The sequence below is a fragment of the Mustela nivalis genome, assembly GCF_964662115.1.
Source record: "Mustela nivalis genome assembly, chromosome: 3".
In the NCBI taxonomy this organism is placed as follows: Eukaryota; Metazoa; Chordata; class Mammalia; order Carnivora; family Mustelidae; genus Mustela; species Mustela nivalis.
Window position 1 is genome coordinate 74409993 of NC_139022.1, and position 18532 is coordinate 74428524.

Below are 18532 nucleotides of genomic sequence, written 5' to 3' on the forward strand. Positions count from 1 at the left end.
TCAAAGTATACAGTTAAACTGAAGGGAAGTTGGGATTTAAAACCAAATTTGCCCAACTCCAAAGCCCTTGCTCTATCAACCATGCTATGCCACCTGCTACCCAAAGCCCACGCCAGCCTAGTTAGACTACTCTCAGAATCCTTTCAACTAACATTAGCAACCACCAAAAGTCTAGGAAGTATTTTCCAAATAAGAGTCATAAGCCATTAGCAGGTTCTGAAATCAAGTAGTGGGCCTCAACCAGCATTTCTTTTTTAAATTAAATACTGCAGAATAGATTAGTAAAGCAGGTTATATAAAAACAAATGATTTCATAAATCTCAGTTTCAAACATGTGTATGTGGAGTGTACTGGGTCCTGCTGCAAAATGTATTTCTTGTTGTGGGTTTATATCAAAAAGTTGGAAAGCCACTGGTCTCAGAGGATGCTCCCACAAAGAAAAAGAACATGGAGAGACTTATCAAGGGACTGGAATCTATTCAGTGTTCAGCTTTGTTCACTTAAATAACATCAGGAAACACAACACAAGACAGGAAGTCCCTTCTCAGACAAGACAGAAAAAGGATTACCTAGAATCAGCATAGGAGGAGGATGCTGATTGTATAATTACACACCTCCTTCAGCAGCTCCAGTCCATCAAGTAGATAGTATGGTTTATTTTTTACAGCACTAATTATGTAATTATCCATAACATTAAATCAGTTCCACCTGATTCAGTCTATCACAGGTTTCCTGAAACATTCATTTGTTTATTATTTTTAAAAAGAACACTAAACTACCAATCATATGTAAAAGCTCCAGTGTGGAAACTGTATAAACTTTAAAAAAAAAAAAAAAGATCTTCTGTCAAATAGGACATTTTTGGTCCTTTGGGATATATGGCAATCGAAATTTCATGTTATTATACCTTGGAGCCTCCATAAACAACTGATTTCAGACAAGTATATTCTCGGTTTTTTTCTTCATTATTTCATAAATAATTTTTATTTCATAAAATGCCTATCATACAGCAATAATGCCACATTGCATATTTTTCACAAAAAGCTTTTCTATCGAATAAAACTTTCTATAGGTTGTTCTTTATAATACCTCTGGTATACCCCTCATTCAAAATGAGGCCCTGAGAAAGTGCTCTAAAATACGTAAGCTGTGGATCTTGTCCTCAAGGAGCCAGCAGTCGATTAGTGGAGATAACACTGGACACCACAGCTTCCACTCAGCTGCTTCCCATCACCTCTGAGCAAAGATATAAATAACCCCAGCTACCAGCCATATCTGCAACAGCCACAGAACATCCAGAAAGACTCACCAGATACCTCAAGTAAGCAAGAGACTAAAACAAAGAACACGGACAAGGACCAGAGCTAAGAGAAAGCATTCAAATTATAGGCCTCTTCTGATTCTCCCTCCCACATATTCACACTACCTCTCCACTCTGCCTAACCCCTTAAACTTGTCTGACACACTCAAAGCCATTCATCCATGAAATGCAAAGAAGATCCCACACACTCCAAATTGGCTGTGGCAGTCACTCAGGTCCTCCTCCCATTTTTTGCCACCTAACCTCACTGCAGTCTCATCTATGCCGAATTTCAAACCCATGACACCATCATTCCCTTTACTTGGAGGGGGTGGGGGGAATGGGGTGGGGAGGAGGCGGTCCACGTTTGTACTGCACTTCCTGGTATTTCAACCTCAGCTTTCCTTAATCGGCTCTGACTTGATCTGTACTCCTTACTAACTTGAATAGAAATCCCAAATTCAGGAACCTAACAACACACCAACAACCTGGTAAATGCCCTAACATGGACAGCCTACTACTCCTCAGAAGGGGAGATTTAGACAAACCATGATAAAAACTCAGCTACTTCTCAAATCAATTTAAAGTCTTAACATTCTCATGTTCCATCCAAAATTACTTTTAGTGCACAGCCCCTCTTGCTTCCCACCACTGCCTTCTATACTTACCACCATGTAGCTCTCCTACAGCCATTCCCAAGAAACCAAGATGTAATAAGCAGATAAAAAAAAAAAAAAAAAAAAGATACTAGACTCCTCCTGGCAGGTTAATTCCAACACCTTGTGTCACCAAATGAGTATGACTTGGAAAAGCATTTTTGGAAGTTAGAATCACACTTCAAGAATGCCCAGCATATGCTACAGCCTCTTTCCTGAGTATTGAGAGTCAGTGTAGAAACAAAGATTGGTCGGTGGGTTCATAAGGCAGCCAGAGGGACAGAGGGACAGATGGAATTCCAGCCCTCCAGTTTCTCACTGCCAGATTCCAACCATGTGTTTTTAAGTCAGTCTGACTTGTCAGGATGCCAGCTGTCAAACTGAAAAGCTATGGGCACTTCAGCTTTACTTGAGGTAATTGCCCAAGATCCTGATGAGCTCTACAGTCGTGACTACTGATATGGTTTCTCATTTCCAGCCCCACCCTTGCCCTCTGGATTCATCTCTGTTTGCATGAGGTGACCTTCAACACTCCCCCATGGACTCTGGTTCAGGGAAGATATCAGCCACAGAGGAATAATGAAAATGACCTGTTAGAATAAAAACAATCATTTGTCACCAGTGTCCCAGAAGCAAAACGGAGAGAAAATTTAAGAATGGGCTTAATCGATCATGTCAAATGTTGTAACCTGGTCACACTAGATGTGGTCATTATAAGGTAACAAGTGACTTAGAATAAGTCAAAGTCCAAAGCTTGATTTTGATAGATGTCAACACAAAAAGAGTTGAAGTTGAAAGGGGTGACAAGAAGGAAGGGATTATAGATTACTTATTCAAGAAATCAGGTAGGAAAGGAAAGGGGCGAGATAGGATTGTAGAAGACGACTAAGAAGTGGCAACCTAAGGATGGTGTAAAGGTACAGGACTATGGAACTTAGGTATTGAGGGCATTACTGAGACGGCAAGATCAAGACTAAGAAAGAAGGTAAGAGAAATAAAAAAGCGATTGGTATCTTCAAGGGTCTTGAGACAAAAAGGGTGTAGAGAGCACATGCATAGGGAGAAAAGTGAATACAGTTGAAAATAAGGAGGTTGATAAAACAGGAGAATTTCATAGTTTGAGATCATCATGTATTTTTTCCCTTTTGTCTCACATCTAACAGACCTGAAGGGAGGTTGAAAGCGAACTATTTAATAAATAATTATTGGGAAAAAAGCATTAACAATGTCACTTCAGATTAGTCAGTGGTCATGTTAACTATCTCATCCGAGAATAGTCCCGTTCAGATTACAACTACTTTACTTTTCCTTCAAAATAAGCAAGGGACGAGCAACAAGAGTATAGATAGAGACCACATTTAATCAGCCAGGCTGCTGTACCCTCTGACCCATGAGCCAAAGAAGGCATTCTTTCAGGCATCCACCTGGATGTTCTTTATATAACACTGCTGGCTTGACAGCCTTCCTACTCTTCCCAATCCATTCTAAACTATAGCTGAGACAAACCTGTACTCTGTATCCAAAGGCTCCTTTGGGGTCAGCTAGAACTGGATGTGACTTCTCAATGCTTATCACAAATACAAAAGACTAAGAATGTGCTAAGAGCAAAGAATATCTCTAAAACAGTAAATCTGCAAGCACCATATGAAAAAACGTAATTGAAGTTCCCATACCCCATTTATGCAATCAAAACCAGTAACTGTTAGAAACACTTTGATGCCTTACTCTTAAGAGTTTTTTTCCCCTTCGCTTTTCACTTTAAAACCTTTAACACAGTCCAGTAGTTTAAAGTAAGACTATTATTCACCCTTAGGCACAGAAATTCAGAAATAAACTTAAATAAATATGCCTGGCACTTCATTGTAAGTACTACTTAATAGGTAGACAATAAGCTAATAATAATAAAATATTTATTCTAATATTGCTGACTTTTAATTAAGTTAGCAGTATATTAGGAGACAGGAAATCCTAGATAATTCAATCCACAAAAATAAAAATATAGACTATATTAGTTTTGGCATTTTTTAATGCCAGGCACTGATGCTTCTAAGAACACAGTGGTGATCAGAGTAATCTAACCAGATGAATAGTCAGGTTCAAAACCACTAATCCAATTTGAAAATGTATTGTTTTCTCCCTGTAAAATAATCCATTTGCATTTTTAATAAAGGTTCGTTAATAGCAGGCATTTCAGGTACTAGTGGAAGAAATATTGGGGGCTATAGAGTTCTCTTATATAAGTAGCAATCTACATGTATGACTGTCTCTAGTTCTGAGCAATGGTTCTATAGTAAAATTATACTCGATACAATAGTTCATCTTTATCTGACAATTAAAAACCCCCTACAAGCAACTAATTTCATTCAAGCTACCCAGAAAACAACCCTCTAAATATCTGAAGATTATAGTTCTCCATGAGATCACACATTTCCATTGTAACATTCAATTTCTTTAGAGTATATATATGACAAAACTGTTTTTGAGGAAAATAGGAAATTAGGCTAATGCATATTTTTCACTCCAGAAAATATTTTTTTAATTAACCTTTTCAATTTAACTAAGATTTAGACAATGTATCCCTTTACACACATGGCATTTCCACTGGCTAAAAAAAAGCGGGGAGGGGGGGTAATAAGTACTAAATAATGGTTTCGGTTCCATTTATTTTAGATTTGATTATAAAATCAAGATATCCTACTCAGAAATTCTCCATGAAAAAAGACCCACATAAAGTTTGAAACCGTCTATCAATCCATTAAGTATATTTTTTAAAGCTATTTCATGGAAAGCATCTCAAATTCATTAGAAGAAATGGGAGGAACATGTAATTAGAACAATTAAAGTAATACATTAGGTGTCCTTCCTCAGAAACAATTGGTTCCTGTTAGAGCTTTACAACTGAACATAAGCATTCCACACTGAAAGCTTGTCAGATTTTGATACAGAAATACCAGTTCGGTATTCTCTGAACTACATATCTATGACTAGAAATAACCTTACCTTTGATTAAAAAAAAAAAAAAAAAAAAAAAAACCTCATTATTAGAACTATACATAAAGGAAACTTTCTGATATAATGTGCTGCTGAATTAAAATACAATGAGTGTATCAGGTGCCTTTATGAAAGCTTTTTTACTAGCTTGATAAATAGAAAAGGAATTAGCTATCTACCTGAATTGATTCAACTTGATTTGTCTCAAAAAACCAGATTCTCACTTTGCTCTGCCAGGGAGAAGAGAGCACAGAGAATTTCAAATGTAGAAGTAACTTTAAAAACCTATGTAGGTTATAGGTTCTCAATAAACCTAATACACTCTCTGAATTTTGCAAAGTGATATTTATTCAGGTACCAAGGACCTAGAGAAGTTAGAGGAGTCAGGAGAATGTGAAACATTTCCCTGTAAGACCTTCTGGCTTCACAAAAGAAACTAAGTTGCTTTAACACACCTAAGACTTCAATAGAGCAAACAGTTTTAGTGCTAGATCTTTATGTGTAGTTTCTGATGAGTTCTAAGAATAAGTTAACACTTCTGCACTTCTGTCATATAGGAAAGAAATATAATTTGCATTAAAATACTATATCTAGTATAATAATCCATATTACAATTAGTAATCCTAATTACAATTAGAGCTGTAAATCCTAATCAGTCCTGACTGGTTTTGAGAATGTCCTATACTCGCCACTGTCAAGTAGCACACCACTCTATGGCATATATTTACACTCTAAATTAAATAAAATCAAGACTTGCTTTGTCTTTTAACTTTTTCAAAATATCTGAAGAAAAACACACAAGTGGGATTGGGTCTGCTATGTTAATAGTTATTTTCTTTTAAAACTCATTTACCTATCAACATTAGATTAATCATATCAATAAATAAACACTGAGTAACTACTATATATCCTTCCATCTGTGTCTACACACATTAAATATAAAAGATTTTCTGGCACTTTAACATTGCTTTAATAATTACATTTTCAAATACTGGGGGAAATCATGCTTATTACTCATTTACATTTACCAAAATGTTTATACTTTAGTCTAAAAATAGCAGTTGCTTTACAGAAAAACTGTAAACACTGAGAACTGTGGCTTGTCATTTATTCCATTATTTAAAAAAAAACAAAACACCACGATATGTTGACATAGGAATCTATTTTGGACATACAAAATAGAACTTATCCTAGAAGCCACTTAATAAAATCCTTAGGGCAAATGAGTATATTTGAAGACTGGTTACCTCAGAAGAGCATCATTCTCTTGAATATGGTCTTTTGGCAATTGAGATCATCTCCAGTTACTGATTCTCAGCTTTATGCTTCGGGGAATTTATGATAGGTTGTTTTTGTTGAGGGCTCTCTATCATATTCTACCTGCCCTGGACTGAGGAAAGTCCCAGTTAGTGAACTCTGAGGCCCTAGGACAAAAATCCTTTTTCCAGTAGCATACTATTGCTATTTTTATGATTCTATCATTTTCAGAGTTTTAAAAAATGTAATGAAGGTGCAACCTGAGGCTCTAAAGTAATGAAGATAGTAAATGAATAAATAAAACATGCTCCACACCCATCTCTAATACCTCTTCAAGAGGAAGAAATGGAACTTTAGCAATCTAACTTTAGACAGAAGAAACTGCAATAATATAAAAAATAATTGACCAACTTAAAATAAATATATATAGGTGCCTGAAATGAATTAAATAAAGGCCAAAGTCTGGGCATCTCCATTCTATGAAAATGATTCAGATTTTCATTAATTAAGAAGTCAGAGATAAAACGAAAACATGCAAAGCAATGTCAGCCAGAAAACTAGTTCTATAGGTAAGAATTTCTCAGATAGGGGTGCCTGGGTGGCTCAGTGGGTTAAGCCTCTGCCTTCGGCTCAGGTCATGATCTCTGCTGGGCAGGGCTCTCTGCTCGGCAGGGAGTCTGCTTCCCTTCCTCTCTCTTTGCCCACCTCTCTGCCTGCTTGTGATCTCTGTCTGTCAAATAAATAAATAAAAATCTTTAAAAAAAAAAAAGAATTTCTCTTATATTTTCCACTTTGAGCCTCACCAATCATTTTTACTATTGATTATTAACAATCAATGCTCATTTTGAATATCCATCTCACTATTACCTTTTATTAAGAGTGGTTTAATGCTATATATGATAGAAAACTATCACCTTGTTTCTCCGCACTAGTTACTAAAGTCTTTATTAGCCAATGAACCAATGAGTTAATCTAGAATCTTACAAAATATTTTTAAAGCTTAGCAGTTATTTTGCAATAATATACATATGTATTTTAAAGGTTTATAATGACAAATTTTCATCAAATATCTAATTGAGATATACAGCTTGTGTTCCTACTTTCATTCTTAAATTATTATTTAATTTACATAAGTAAGACTTCAATAAGAACTTTCACAATAAACTCATATTTGTTAAAGCGGACCAATTATTAAATGTTTTTTAACATTGTTAAATAAATGATCAAATCTTAATTTACCTAAGAAAAATATTTAGGTAAATCCAAAAAATCATATGGTGATAAAGTGAAATATTAACACCATTATATGTTGCTTTGCTTTTAAAAATCCAGTCATCAGGGTCCCTTAGTGGCTCAGGTCATGATCCCAGGGTCCTGGGACAGAGCCCCGTGTTGGGCTCCCTGCTCAACAGGAGCCTGTTTCTCCCTCTCCCGCTCACCCTGCTTGTGTTCTCTCTCTCTCAAGTGAATAAATAAAATCTTTTAAGAATTAATAACTATAAATAAATAAATTGTAAAAATCCTGTGATTATCTACATACCATTGTAGATACTCTTATTTCCTAAGAAATCATGAAACCAGCTATCTTTCTACAATTAAGAATGCTGATTCTGGTTAGAACAAGGAAGGACAAGTTTCCCACATTATACATGGCCAAAATTTAAAAAAAAAAAAAAAAAGACAAAACTGAAACAACTATTAGCAGACTATCTTTAAATTGGAAACAGAGAGACATGTAACTTTTGGGCTTAAAGTCTAAAGAGAATTCAGAGGTCCCTTGTTTAGTCTTCTCTACAGTGCAAGACTCCTTTCTATAATAAAAGAGGTTAGGTTATAGGGCAGTGGCCTAAGGATAGCCTACAGTCCATATGTTTTGTTTTGTTTTAATTAAGCCAATGCATAAAAATCCAGATCTTTGCCTCCTCTTTAAAATCCACCTGGAGCTGCAGGTCTGCTTCCCCTATTGGATGAGTCATGCCTTCTCCACTTCTCCACCGCACTTCCCATCAGCGCATTTCACTCACCCATCGTCCAGCTGTCTTTTAAGCAACCAAGCATTTCAGTTGATGACCACTCACTATACCCACTCTGTTGCTAAACATCATCATGAAAGGGGAGGAAGCATACAACTTTGCAAGTTGACCAACTTCACTGTAGACAACGCTAAACATTATTGAGAATTATCTAAAATAATTTCCAAACACAAACCAGTTCTGTCCTCAGAATCAAAGTAAACTTATTATTCTCTCTTCCACAGAACAGGCTTCTAGATATCTAAAGACAATTAACTTTCCTAGGTCTTCACTTGCAGCTTAACATCTCCAGAACCCCCAAATATTCCTCATAGCAATAAATATAAGCCCACTTATGGCCCCTGGGATGCTTCTCTGCCTGAATGAATTCTACTTATGATAAATATTTTATTATGATTTTTCAACTCTTACTTGTATGTTTATTATATATTCTAGTTATCAGAGCTCTTCATATGTTATAATGTAATATTTCCTTATTCTACATCAATGGTTCTCAAACTTTTTGGCCTCAGGACCCGTTTTCACATTTAAAATCACTGAAGATCCTAATGAGCTTCTGTTTAAGAGAGTTTTATCTATTGACATTCATTGTATTAGCAGTTAAAACCAAACTTTATAATTAATTCATTCATTTAAAACACATGTTAACATAATCACATATTTCTATGAAATATTTCTATGAAAAATAAACACATTTTCCAAAACAGCATTGTCTCCCTCCTTTCATCTAAATACAGAACTTAAATATATAGTTCCCTGCGGATCTCATTTTGTTGGTTTCACATCAGTCTTTGGTAGTGGACACTACTGATGCCCATTTTAGCTCGCTTAAGGCCAGTGCACCCATCCTCACTTAGCTATTTTGATTGTTAGCTGATACCAACACACAGCAGAATTACTCAATAACACTGGAGCCACCTGGCTTGGGAAGCTATCTTCACCTCTACTTTACCCAATGACTGAAGGACAAGCCAATAACTGTCACAAAATACAAAAGACCCATTCCAATGACATAAAGTGGAACTAATTCTGGGTGTAGTCTGTGCTCCGTAGCTTCCCATGGGATCAGATCCAAGTTAGTTTCTAGCAGAGACCACATTCTTCCTTATCTTTTATCCCTTGTTCTTATTCTGCTTCTGTCACTCTCTTTCTTCTAAGAGCCCATCCCTAACAAATCACTTGAACAGGCAACTCCATCCCAGGCTCTGCTTCTGCCAAACCCAACCTGAGACATCTTTCATCCCACCAAGATTATTGTAATATCGACTCTGTCATATATCATATTAATGATCTAACTAATGATCTAACCATCTCAGCTGTACAGCATCTCAAATATGCCAAGCATTCTATCAGAGATCAATGCAGTGGTTCTCAAAATGTGATCCCTGGATCAGCAGCTATAGTAAAATTCGGGAACTGCAAACTCTCGGGCCCTATTTCAGACCTACTGAATCAAAAATGCCATCATAAAGATGTGCCATCATTAACCAATGCATTATTGTTATACATTTCAGTAGTTCCCATTTCTTCCTAGTATAAATAATGTTGAGACGAATGTCCTTGCAGGTAAATCTGTGTACATTTCTAATTATTCTATGGGTATTTTTCTGTAATCTACTTTGAAGTAAAAATATTAAATCAAAAAATAAGATGTATTGATAGATGAATAGAGGGACAGACATATAATAAAGCAAACACAGCAAATGTTAATGGTAGAAACTAGGTGATAACAATATGGATGTTGACTGCAAAATTTCTGCAACTTTTTCATGTTTGAAATTTTTTAGAAAATGTTTAAAATGAAAAATGTTGAAAAGACTTATATTTTATGAAGTTAATTCCTAGAATTGTAATAAATTGTTCACAGTATGTGGCCATCTTTATACTCTGTGAAGTTAAAACAACAACCAAAAAGTGTCAGTTCCCTCACACTGTCAATACCACTTTTTAAAGCTTTATAATCTCTGCCAATGTGTTAGGCCTACACCGGAAATTCATCTTTAAAATCACCATTTCCATGTGCATTTTAAAAGTTAATATATAATGAATTGAAAAGCTTCCTAAAATGCGTGGCCTCAGATTTGATGTTGGCTATTTGAACTATGAAGCAGTAATCAGGATTTGAGTGCCCACCCAGGGGCACTTAGCTTATTACCAAACACAATACCCTCAAGAATAACTTGCAAACTGAATTACACTGGCAAGAGTTACTTCAGGGCAGTGTCATATATGGGTGGGGGAGGGAGAGCTAACGCTGGATTGCCAAATCGGACTGATTTAACATGTCCCGAGAAAGGGCTCTTCCTTCACAAGAAAAGTGTCCTCTCCCATTTACCAGGATGCTCAGAATTCCAAGCATTAGTATTTTCTTCCACTGTGTTGAAACAATTAGATCTCCACCAATTCTATTTTAGAATTCAAGTATTTTACTTCAGAATGGGCTCTCCAAAATTATGGTATATCCATAGGATGGAATGCAATAAAGCCACTTAAAAAGAACTATGGAATTCTACATTTACTGACATGGGAAGATCTCCATGATATATGACTTGTTCATTGCAAAAAGGAAAAATATATATGCGTCTAGATGATAGAAAATATGTGGAAGGATATTTACTAAAATATTAAAAGTGGCTATCTCCAGTTAAAGGACATATCGGAGTTTTTTTACTCTTTACATATTTCTTTATTGTTTGCTTTTGCCATTGATATATTAAAAATTTCCTTACAAACAATAACAAGAAGGCTATTTGCATTTTGATAAAAATAAAATTGAAAATATCCCAGAAAATCACTAAGCCATTAGCACCTTATTAAAATTTAATTTACCAAGAATTTCAAGTCAAGGTTAAAGTCCCCTAAGGAATGAGACCCAGATCCAGAATATTTTAAAGGGCAAGAAAAGTGCAGACAGCCTAGGCAAAGAGATCTCCAGCCACGTACTAATCAGCTGAGGGACAGGTCTGTGCTGTCCTGGGAGGATTTCACTGGAGAAAAGTCAACAGGCAATGGAAGGCATCTGTGGTCTTCAGATCCACAGTCTGTATTGACTCAGAGCGGATCTTAACTTTACCACAATTTCTGCTTTCAATATTATAGAAGAAAATATCTCCTAACCAATGATGTTCAATGTTCCCACTAGAGTAGGCCCAGGATCCAATGCCAGTTATTTTTTTCAAATATATATTTAACAGATTTAAATTGTTTCATTTATACTTCACAAAGACTGAAAGGGAGAATATGATTTAGTAAGCCACTTACCTCCATGGGAAGACATGTCTGGACATGGGCAGATGTCCCCGGATGTGATACCAGTGTCCCAGGTTTCATTTGAAATTGTGTTTTGCACATGTAGCCTTCAGAACAGTCCTGTGTTCCACATGAAGAATACATAAGAAAATGCCATTTTAAGAATTCATCATATTGAGAGCTATGGTTTCTTGTAAGTTCCAAACTGAGTAATAAAAACTTAAGTACATTAAATTATATGAGATATATTATGGATAAAGAAACTCATCAAATAAACCCTGCATATAATAAGTATTCACTGAACAGAAGTTTTAATCCCCTACTTTTCTCACTTATTATGATGTTTTCCCTTCTCTTAGGTATCCCCCCTCCTTTTTCTTCCAAGCAGTACATAGACGATAAGTCATAGAGCAAAACCTCAGGTTGGCAGCTGTTAAAAAGCGTTTACACCTACAGAAATACTTTCTTACATATTAATATTGATTTCATGGCTTATATAAAAAGAGAAATTTAAAGAGGACTTGCAACAGATCTTGAAGCTAGAAGGGACCTTCCATTTTAATTTCTTGTTCAAGGCAAGATCTCCATCACAACATCACAGGGAGATAATTGCGCAGCGCTTACCTAAGCACTTCCAGGAACCCTTGCTTTACTTCCTTATATGACCACCACCTCCATTTTGGTACATGCTACATAGTTCACTGAGAAAATATTATTTTATATTGCACTGAAATGTTTCTCTTTAACCTTAACTCACTGGTTTTAGTTCTGCTCTCCAGAATCTAAACTTTTTTCTACAAAGCCATTCTTCATAGACTTGAAGACAATTACCATCATTTTCAAATGTTCCATAAAAGATATGATTTCCAAGCCCTTCACCAGTTGTATTTCTCACCTCTGTCTTATACTTGCTCTTAAATACACTGTTTATCTAATAGTGGTCAGTTCCATTTTTTAAAAGCAAAACTTGGTTGAATTCAATAAAGTCATATATAAAATGTAATACCTCCTCATACACAAACATACTCACATATTAATGAGTATTATTAATTCTCCACCAAACCGTCACACTAACACTCCCATTTTAACAGAATTTAATAGCTATAATCAAGGAAATGTGATTAATCTGATGTAGCAACAAAAGTACAGAATAGCATTCCAAATAAAACCATTCATAATTCACTTAAATAATTTTACTAGGATTCAAAAATTCAGTTTTTAACTACATAATAAGAAAATTTTTATAGTGATTGTGAGTGATTCAATATTGAATTTATTTTTTTTTTAATTTGTGTCATGCTAGGGCGCCTGGGTGGCATAGTTGGTTAAGCATCTGACTCTTGGTTTCAGCTCAGGTCAAGATGAAGCCCTATGTCAGGCTGTGTGCTCTGTGTGGAGTCTGCTTAAGACTCTCTCTCCCTCACCCTCTGCCCCTCCCCTCTGCTTACTCTTTCTCTAAAATTAATAAATAAATCTTTTAAAAAAATTGTATCATGCCAACTATGGAAGAGCATTGGATTCCAGGTAACAGTACTAGGTTGAATAATGTCCCTTCACAATTCATGTGCCCCCTGGAACCTCTGAATGTGACCTTATTTGGGAAACAGGGTCTATGCAAATGTAATAAAGTGAAGATGAGGTCATACTGGAATAGGGTATCCAATTGAATATTGAATCCAATATGAATAGTGTCCTTTTAAGAGGAAAATTTGGCTATAGAGACACAGACACACAGGGGAGAAGGGCAGGGGAAGACAGAGGCAGAGACTGAAGCGCTCCATCTATAAGATAAAGAATGCCAACAACTGCCACCAACGAGCAGAAGCTGGAAGAAGCAAAGAAAAGTTCTCTTTAGACTTCAGAGGGAGCATGGCCCTGTAGACACCTTGATTTTCAGCTCCCAACTTCCAGAAGTGGAAGAGAATACATTTGTTTTGAGTCAATCAGTTCATGGTACTTTCTTATGATAGCTCTAGGAAACTAATAGAGGAACTATATTTTCTAAGAAATCTGGCAGCACCTCTACAATGTCTCCCAGTTAGCTGGGCTGACATCCCATCAGCACTCACAAAAGAACCCTGCTGGTTGGTCCTGCTCAGCACCAGATCTATTGGCTGGACCCAACTTATTTTGATTGATTGATGCCACTGCCACAGATTGTTAAATATTTAAATATCCTTCCTCTCTGTATTGTAAGCTATCAGGTAGCCAATACTATCACCTTTAAAAAATATTTTACTTCAGGGGCACCTGGGTGGCTCAGTTGGTTAAGCGACTACCTTTGACTCAGGTCATGGTTCCGGGGAACTGGGATTGAGTCCTACATGAGGCTCCAGCTCCACAGGGAGTCTGCTTCTCCCTCTGACCTTCTCCCCTCTCATGCTCTCTCTCTCTTTCTCTCAAATAAATAAATAAAATCTTTAAAAAATATTTTACTTTATTTATTAATTTGAGAGTGAGAGTGCACGGGCAGGAGCAGGAGGAGGGGCAGAGAAGGAAGGAGAAAATCTCAAGCAGACTCTGTGCCAGAGCAGAGCCCATGGGAGTTTCAATCTCACAACACCAAGAACATGACCCAAGCAGAAACCAAGAGTCCCATGCTTGACCAATAGAGCCACCTCGTCACCCCAACACTAACACCCTTAATTATTTCATTAAAGTTATACATTTTGTAGATGGAATTATCGTCTTAAATTCTAGCTCTGCATCATCCAAATGCAAAGTACACCTGAGGGCCTTCCACCACTACAATCTTTAGACAACAAAAAGACTTTTAATTTTGGCTTAAATTGAGAAAGACATAAGGATTGTAGTTGTTGCTGTTGCTTTTTACATCACGCATCCATTTCCTCTTCTGCTGAAACAGTAGCCCACCTCCTTCCGAGGAATCATTCCCTTCTCCCCTATCAGTATGGACACCAGACTCTGCTGGCCAATAGGAGCATCAGTCCTACTAGCCTCAGAGATTCAGGAGGGAAAGAAATCTACTCAGGGCCAATGAAATACAGTTCAGGACTTAGGTTAGGGGGTGGGGGAGGATATTCTCTTTTCTACTGGATTTGAACTAGGAAGATAAAGCCCTGGCAGTGTTGGCAGCCATCACATAATCAAATGAAGCCCAAGAATGAAGCCAATGCAGAGGAAAGCAATGCCACAAGATGCAGACAGACCAGCTCTTGATTACAGTGTTCACACCAACCACACTTAAAGCTAGCTGTACCCTAACCTAATAAATGTTATTAGTTTAAAACCAGATGAGGTTTTCCTATTGTTGAAAATGAGCCTCCTAAGACCGCAGAAAGAATCTCTTAAACAATAAAATAGTTTGACTTGAATGAATAAACTACATGGTTTCTACTGTATTATATGATTACCCTCATTATAATAGATAAGCAATAGCTGATGATAGAGAGGGTTTACCAAATATAGTAAAGCCATCAATAGTAGGTGATTGTGAGACAAAAAGTACAAGCAGTCTGCAATTTAAAAATAATCTAGCTATAGGAAAAAAAACTCTTAAGATATTCAGAGAAGAGTTAGAACTAAACTTTTGTACTGAATCTGATTTACCAAATGAGAGTAACTATTCTATTTTATGAGCGCTGATAATACAAACTCTTCCTAAGGCAAACTATAATTTAGTAAAACCCTAATTACAAGGTAAAATACACTTCCTTTGACATCAAGAGGTTAAGTCCAAAATTCCTATGCACCTATGTTATAAAATCTAAATGTATTATCTGATCTCTTTTCCAATGAATTAGAGAAACGTGTCATTTTTAATATTACCTATAATTTAAGGTATTTTATTTCTATTTTAGGTAATTTCTGATACTACTTATTAGTGTCTATAGGGAAATGCAGAAGGGTTTTTGACTCAGCCTCTATCTGGTCATGATAATTTCCTTTTTGGTATCAATCTTTCAACAGTCAAGATAAGCCTTGAAAAATTAAGTACAGAAAAAAAAAAGTTTATAGCATTTTAGCTTCCTTTCAAACATTTACTTCTACGAAAGTAGGCTTTTCTCCTACACTGTTTTAATTTAAGGCAGAAAAATATGTTTTGTTCTTCACTGTTGAAGGTTTGTTTTTGTAGAAACAAGCAAACATAAAAGCATGAGAACTGCCCCCTGAGCTAGCAGTACAGCCCATCTGGCCCAATAAATGATAACTGACTCAAATCTTCACTGACTTTTCTGGTAGACACCCAACTCTATCTTTCCTGCATTCTTTCTGTACTTGCGATAGCTTACAATGCAACATTAAGTTTTCTTTAATTTTGGGGGGTTCCTGGGTGGCTCAGTCAGTTAAGCATCTGCCTTTGGCTCAGGTCATGAACCCAAGGTCCTGGGATTGAGCCCCACATCAGGCTCCCTGTTCAGGGGGGAGTCTGCTTCTCTCTCTCTCTCCCTCTGACCCTCCCCCAACTTGTGCTTTTCCCCTCTCTCTCAAATAAATAAAATCTCTTTTGAAAAAGTTTTCTTTAATTTTTTGACATGTGTTATTTCCCCCAATTAATCCAAAGTTGGGGGCTAGGCCCCTTTCCCTGGGGAAGAAAGGGTCCTAACTACAGAGCACAGTTCCACATAAAAACCTGGTCCCTGGTTCCTGGAAAAATCTTGAACCAGAACAGGAGAGGTAGGAACAAAGGGAACTTTGGGGAGGAATTCATCTGGTTCAACCATTCATTTTAGAGATAAGAGAGTGAAGGACTGAAGTACTTTTAAAAGACTTGTCTTATAATTAATTGGGGGAAGTACTGGAGGTGGAAGTCAGGCCTCTTGACCCAGTGCTCTTTTAACCAAGCAATTCTGCTAGAGTCCGGATCATGGCAGAAACATGTTTACTGACTCTCACGGCATGTAAACCCACGCTTTCCACTCTGAGTAACAATCTGAAGCCATTCAAGTATGGTCTGGGATCCAGCAGCCTCCTCGTCACCTGGGAGTTTGTTAGATGGGCAGAATCTCAAGTTCCACCCAAGACACCCTGAATCAGAATCTGTATTTAACAGGATTCCAGATGATTTGTGTATACATTTGGAAACACTGAGGCAACAAGTACTTCAACCCCTGATTCAAAGGCATCACAAACCGATTACATTAAACAGTGGTTCTCAACCTAGCTAGGGGTCCCCCTCAGACCAGAATCTTCCTGTAGTGTAGACAGCAGCCAGGGTTGAGAACTACTTTACTTAATTCACTGAAGCTGCCATTTTAAATTCTGAGAACAGGGTCAACCAAGTAATCCATAGCTATCTCAGGAGTAATGGCCACGAATCAATTCCCAGCCTCTAGGAATACCATGGCTCGCTTGGAGCTCTCCATATGCTAAACTGGCCTCCGCGAATTCTCAGCTTGAGCAAATTCTCATCTTGATGGTACCGAGACTGGTTTGTTTGTTTTTTTTTTTTAATTAACATATAATGTATTATTAGCCCCAAGGGTACAGGTCTGTGAATTGCCAGGTTTAGACACTTCACAGAACTCACCATAGCACATACCTTCCCAATGTCCACAACCCAACCACCCTCTCCCTACTCCCCTACCCCACCCCCGCAACCCTCAGTTTGTTTTGTGAGATTAAGAGTCTCTTATGGTTTGTCTCCCTTCCGATCACATCTTGTTTCATTTATTCTTTTCCTACCCCCTAAACTCCTCATGTTGCCTCTCTACTTCCTCATATCAGGGAGATCATATGATAATTGTCTTGCTGAGATTGGGTTTTTGTTTTGTTTTTAAAGATTCTATTTATTTATTTGACAGACAGAGATCACAATTGGGCAGAAAGGCAGGCAGAGAGAGAGGAGGAAGCAGGCTCCCCAAAGAGCAGAGAGCCCAATGCAAGGCTCGATCCCAGATCATGACCTGAGCGGAAGGCAGAGGCTTTAACCCACTGAACCACCCAGGCACCCCCCCAAGACTGTTTTTTAAGTGGCCTTTGTGACCACCTAACACTGTCACTGTCCCATGTCCAACTACACTTCAGCCATCAGAACTCCTACTGACCATCCACAACAAAGCAGGTTGCTTCACTCTGTCACTGCAGAAGAGAAATAATAGGAAATGTCCAGGTGCTGCAGCCCAGACACCACTAATGAAAAAGAGAACACTTCCTCCTCACAGTCAAAACTCAAGTTATCTACTTAGAATACCTTCACCTTACAACAAAATAAGGAATAAAGACTTAAATGAGAAAAACAATATCATCAATGTGCTAGATGAAAACACTGGAATACACACACACACACACACACACACACACACACACAATCTCATATTTTTATTTATTTATTTTTTAGATTTTTATTTATTTACTTGACAGAGAGAGACACAGTGAGAGAAGGAGCACAAGCAGGGGGAGTGAGAGAAAGAGCCCGATGTGGGGCTGGATCCCAGGATACTGGGATCATGACCTGAGCCAAAGACAGATGCTTAAGGACTGAGCCACCCAGGTACCTCTATATATGTATTTTAAAGGTATTTTAAAAACAGATAAAAATCCCACAGTCATAACAAAATACTGATAATTTCTACTCCATGGAAAAAATCTTAACACTATAAAGTTAACAGACAAATATCAAAATGTTAAGAACGGATTTTATTATCAATATATAAATAGTTTTCATTTCCCATGTATTAGTAGTTCCAGTGAACCAAAAAGAAAAAGACAAAGAGGGGTTCCTAAGTGGCTCAGACAGTTAAGTGGCTATCTTCGGTCCAGGTCATGTTCCCAGGATCCTGGGATTGAGCCCCACATCCTGGGATTGAGCCCCTCATCAGGCTCCCTGCTCGGCAAGGAGTCTGCTCGGCGGGAGTCTGCTTCTCCTTCTCCCTCTGTCCCTCCCCCCACTCATACGCTATCTCTTTCTCAATCTCTCTCTCTCTCAAATAAATAAAATCTTTAAAAAATAAAAATTAAAAAATAAAGAGACAACAGTTCAACAGGAAAATGACAAAGAATATAAACAGTTCACTAAAGAGGAAGTACATATGCATATTAACCATATAAAAATAAACCTATTTTACTCATCAGATACATTACCC

The 18532-nt window shown here is 37.2% G+C and overlaps 1 protein-coding gene and 1 long non-coding RNA gene across 10 annotated transcripts in view; both read right to left on the reverse strand.

The window, feature by feature from the left end:
* The window catches only part of LOC309861654, a 429230-nt gene that overhangs the window by 165063 nt on the left and 245635 nt on the right, over nt 1-18532 (reverse strand). The gene's annotated exons all lie outside the window — the stretch shown is intronic.
* Nucleotides 1-18532, reverse strand: part of ATG10 (autophagy related 10) — a 305650-nt gene that overhangs the window by 152940 nt on the left and 134178 nt on the right. For all 9 annotated transcript variants that reach the window (XM_082724726.1, XM_082724730.1, XM_082724728.1 and 6 more), the window contains one exon: nt 11499-11606. In XM_082724726.1, coding sequence (XP_082580852.1) covers nt 11499-11606 — 108 coding nt within the window. The remainder of the gene's footprint in view (nt 1-11498; nt 11607-18532) is intronic.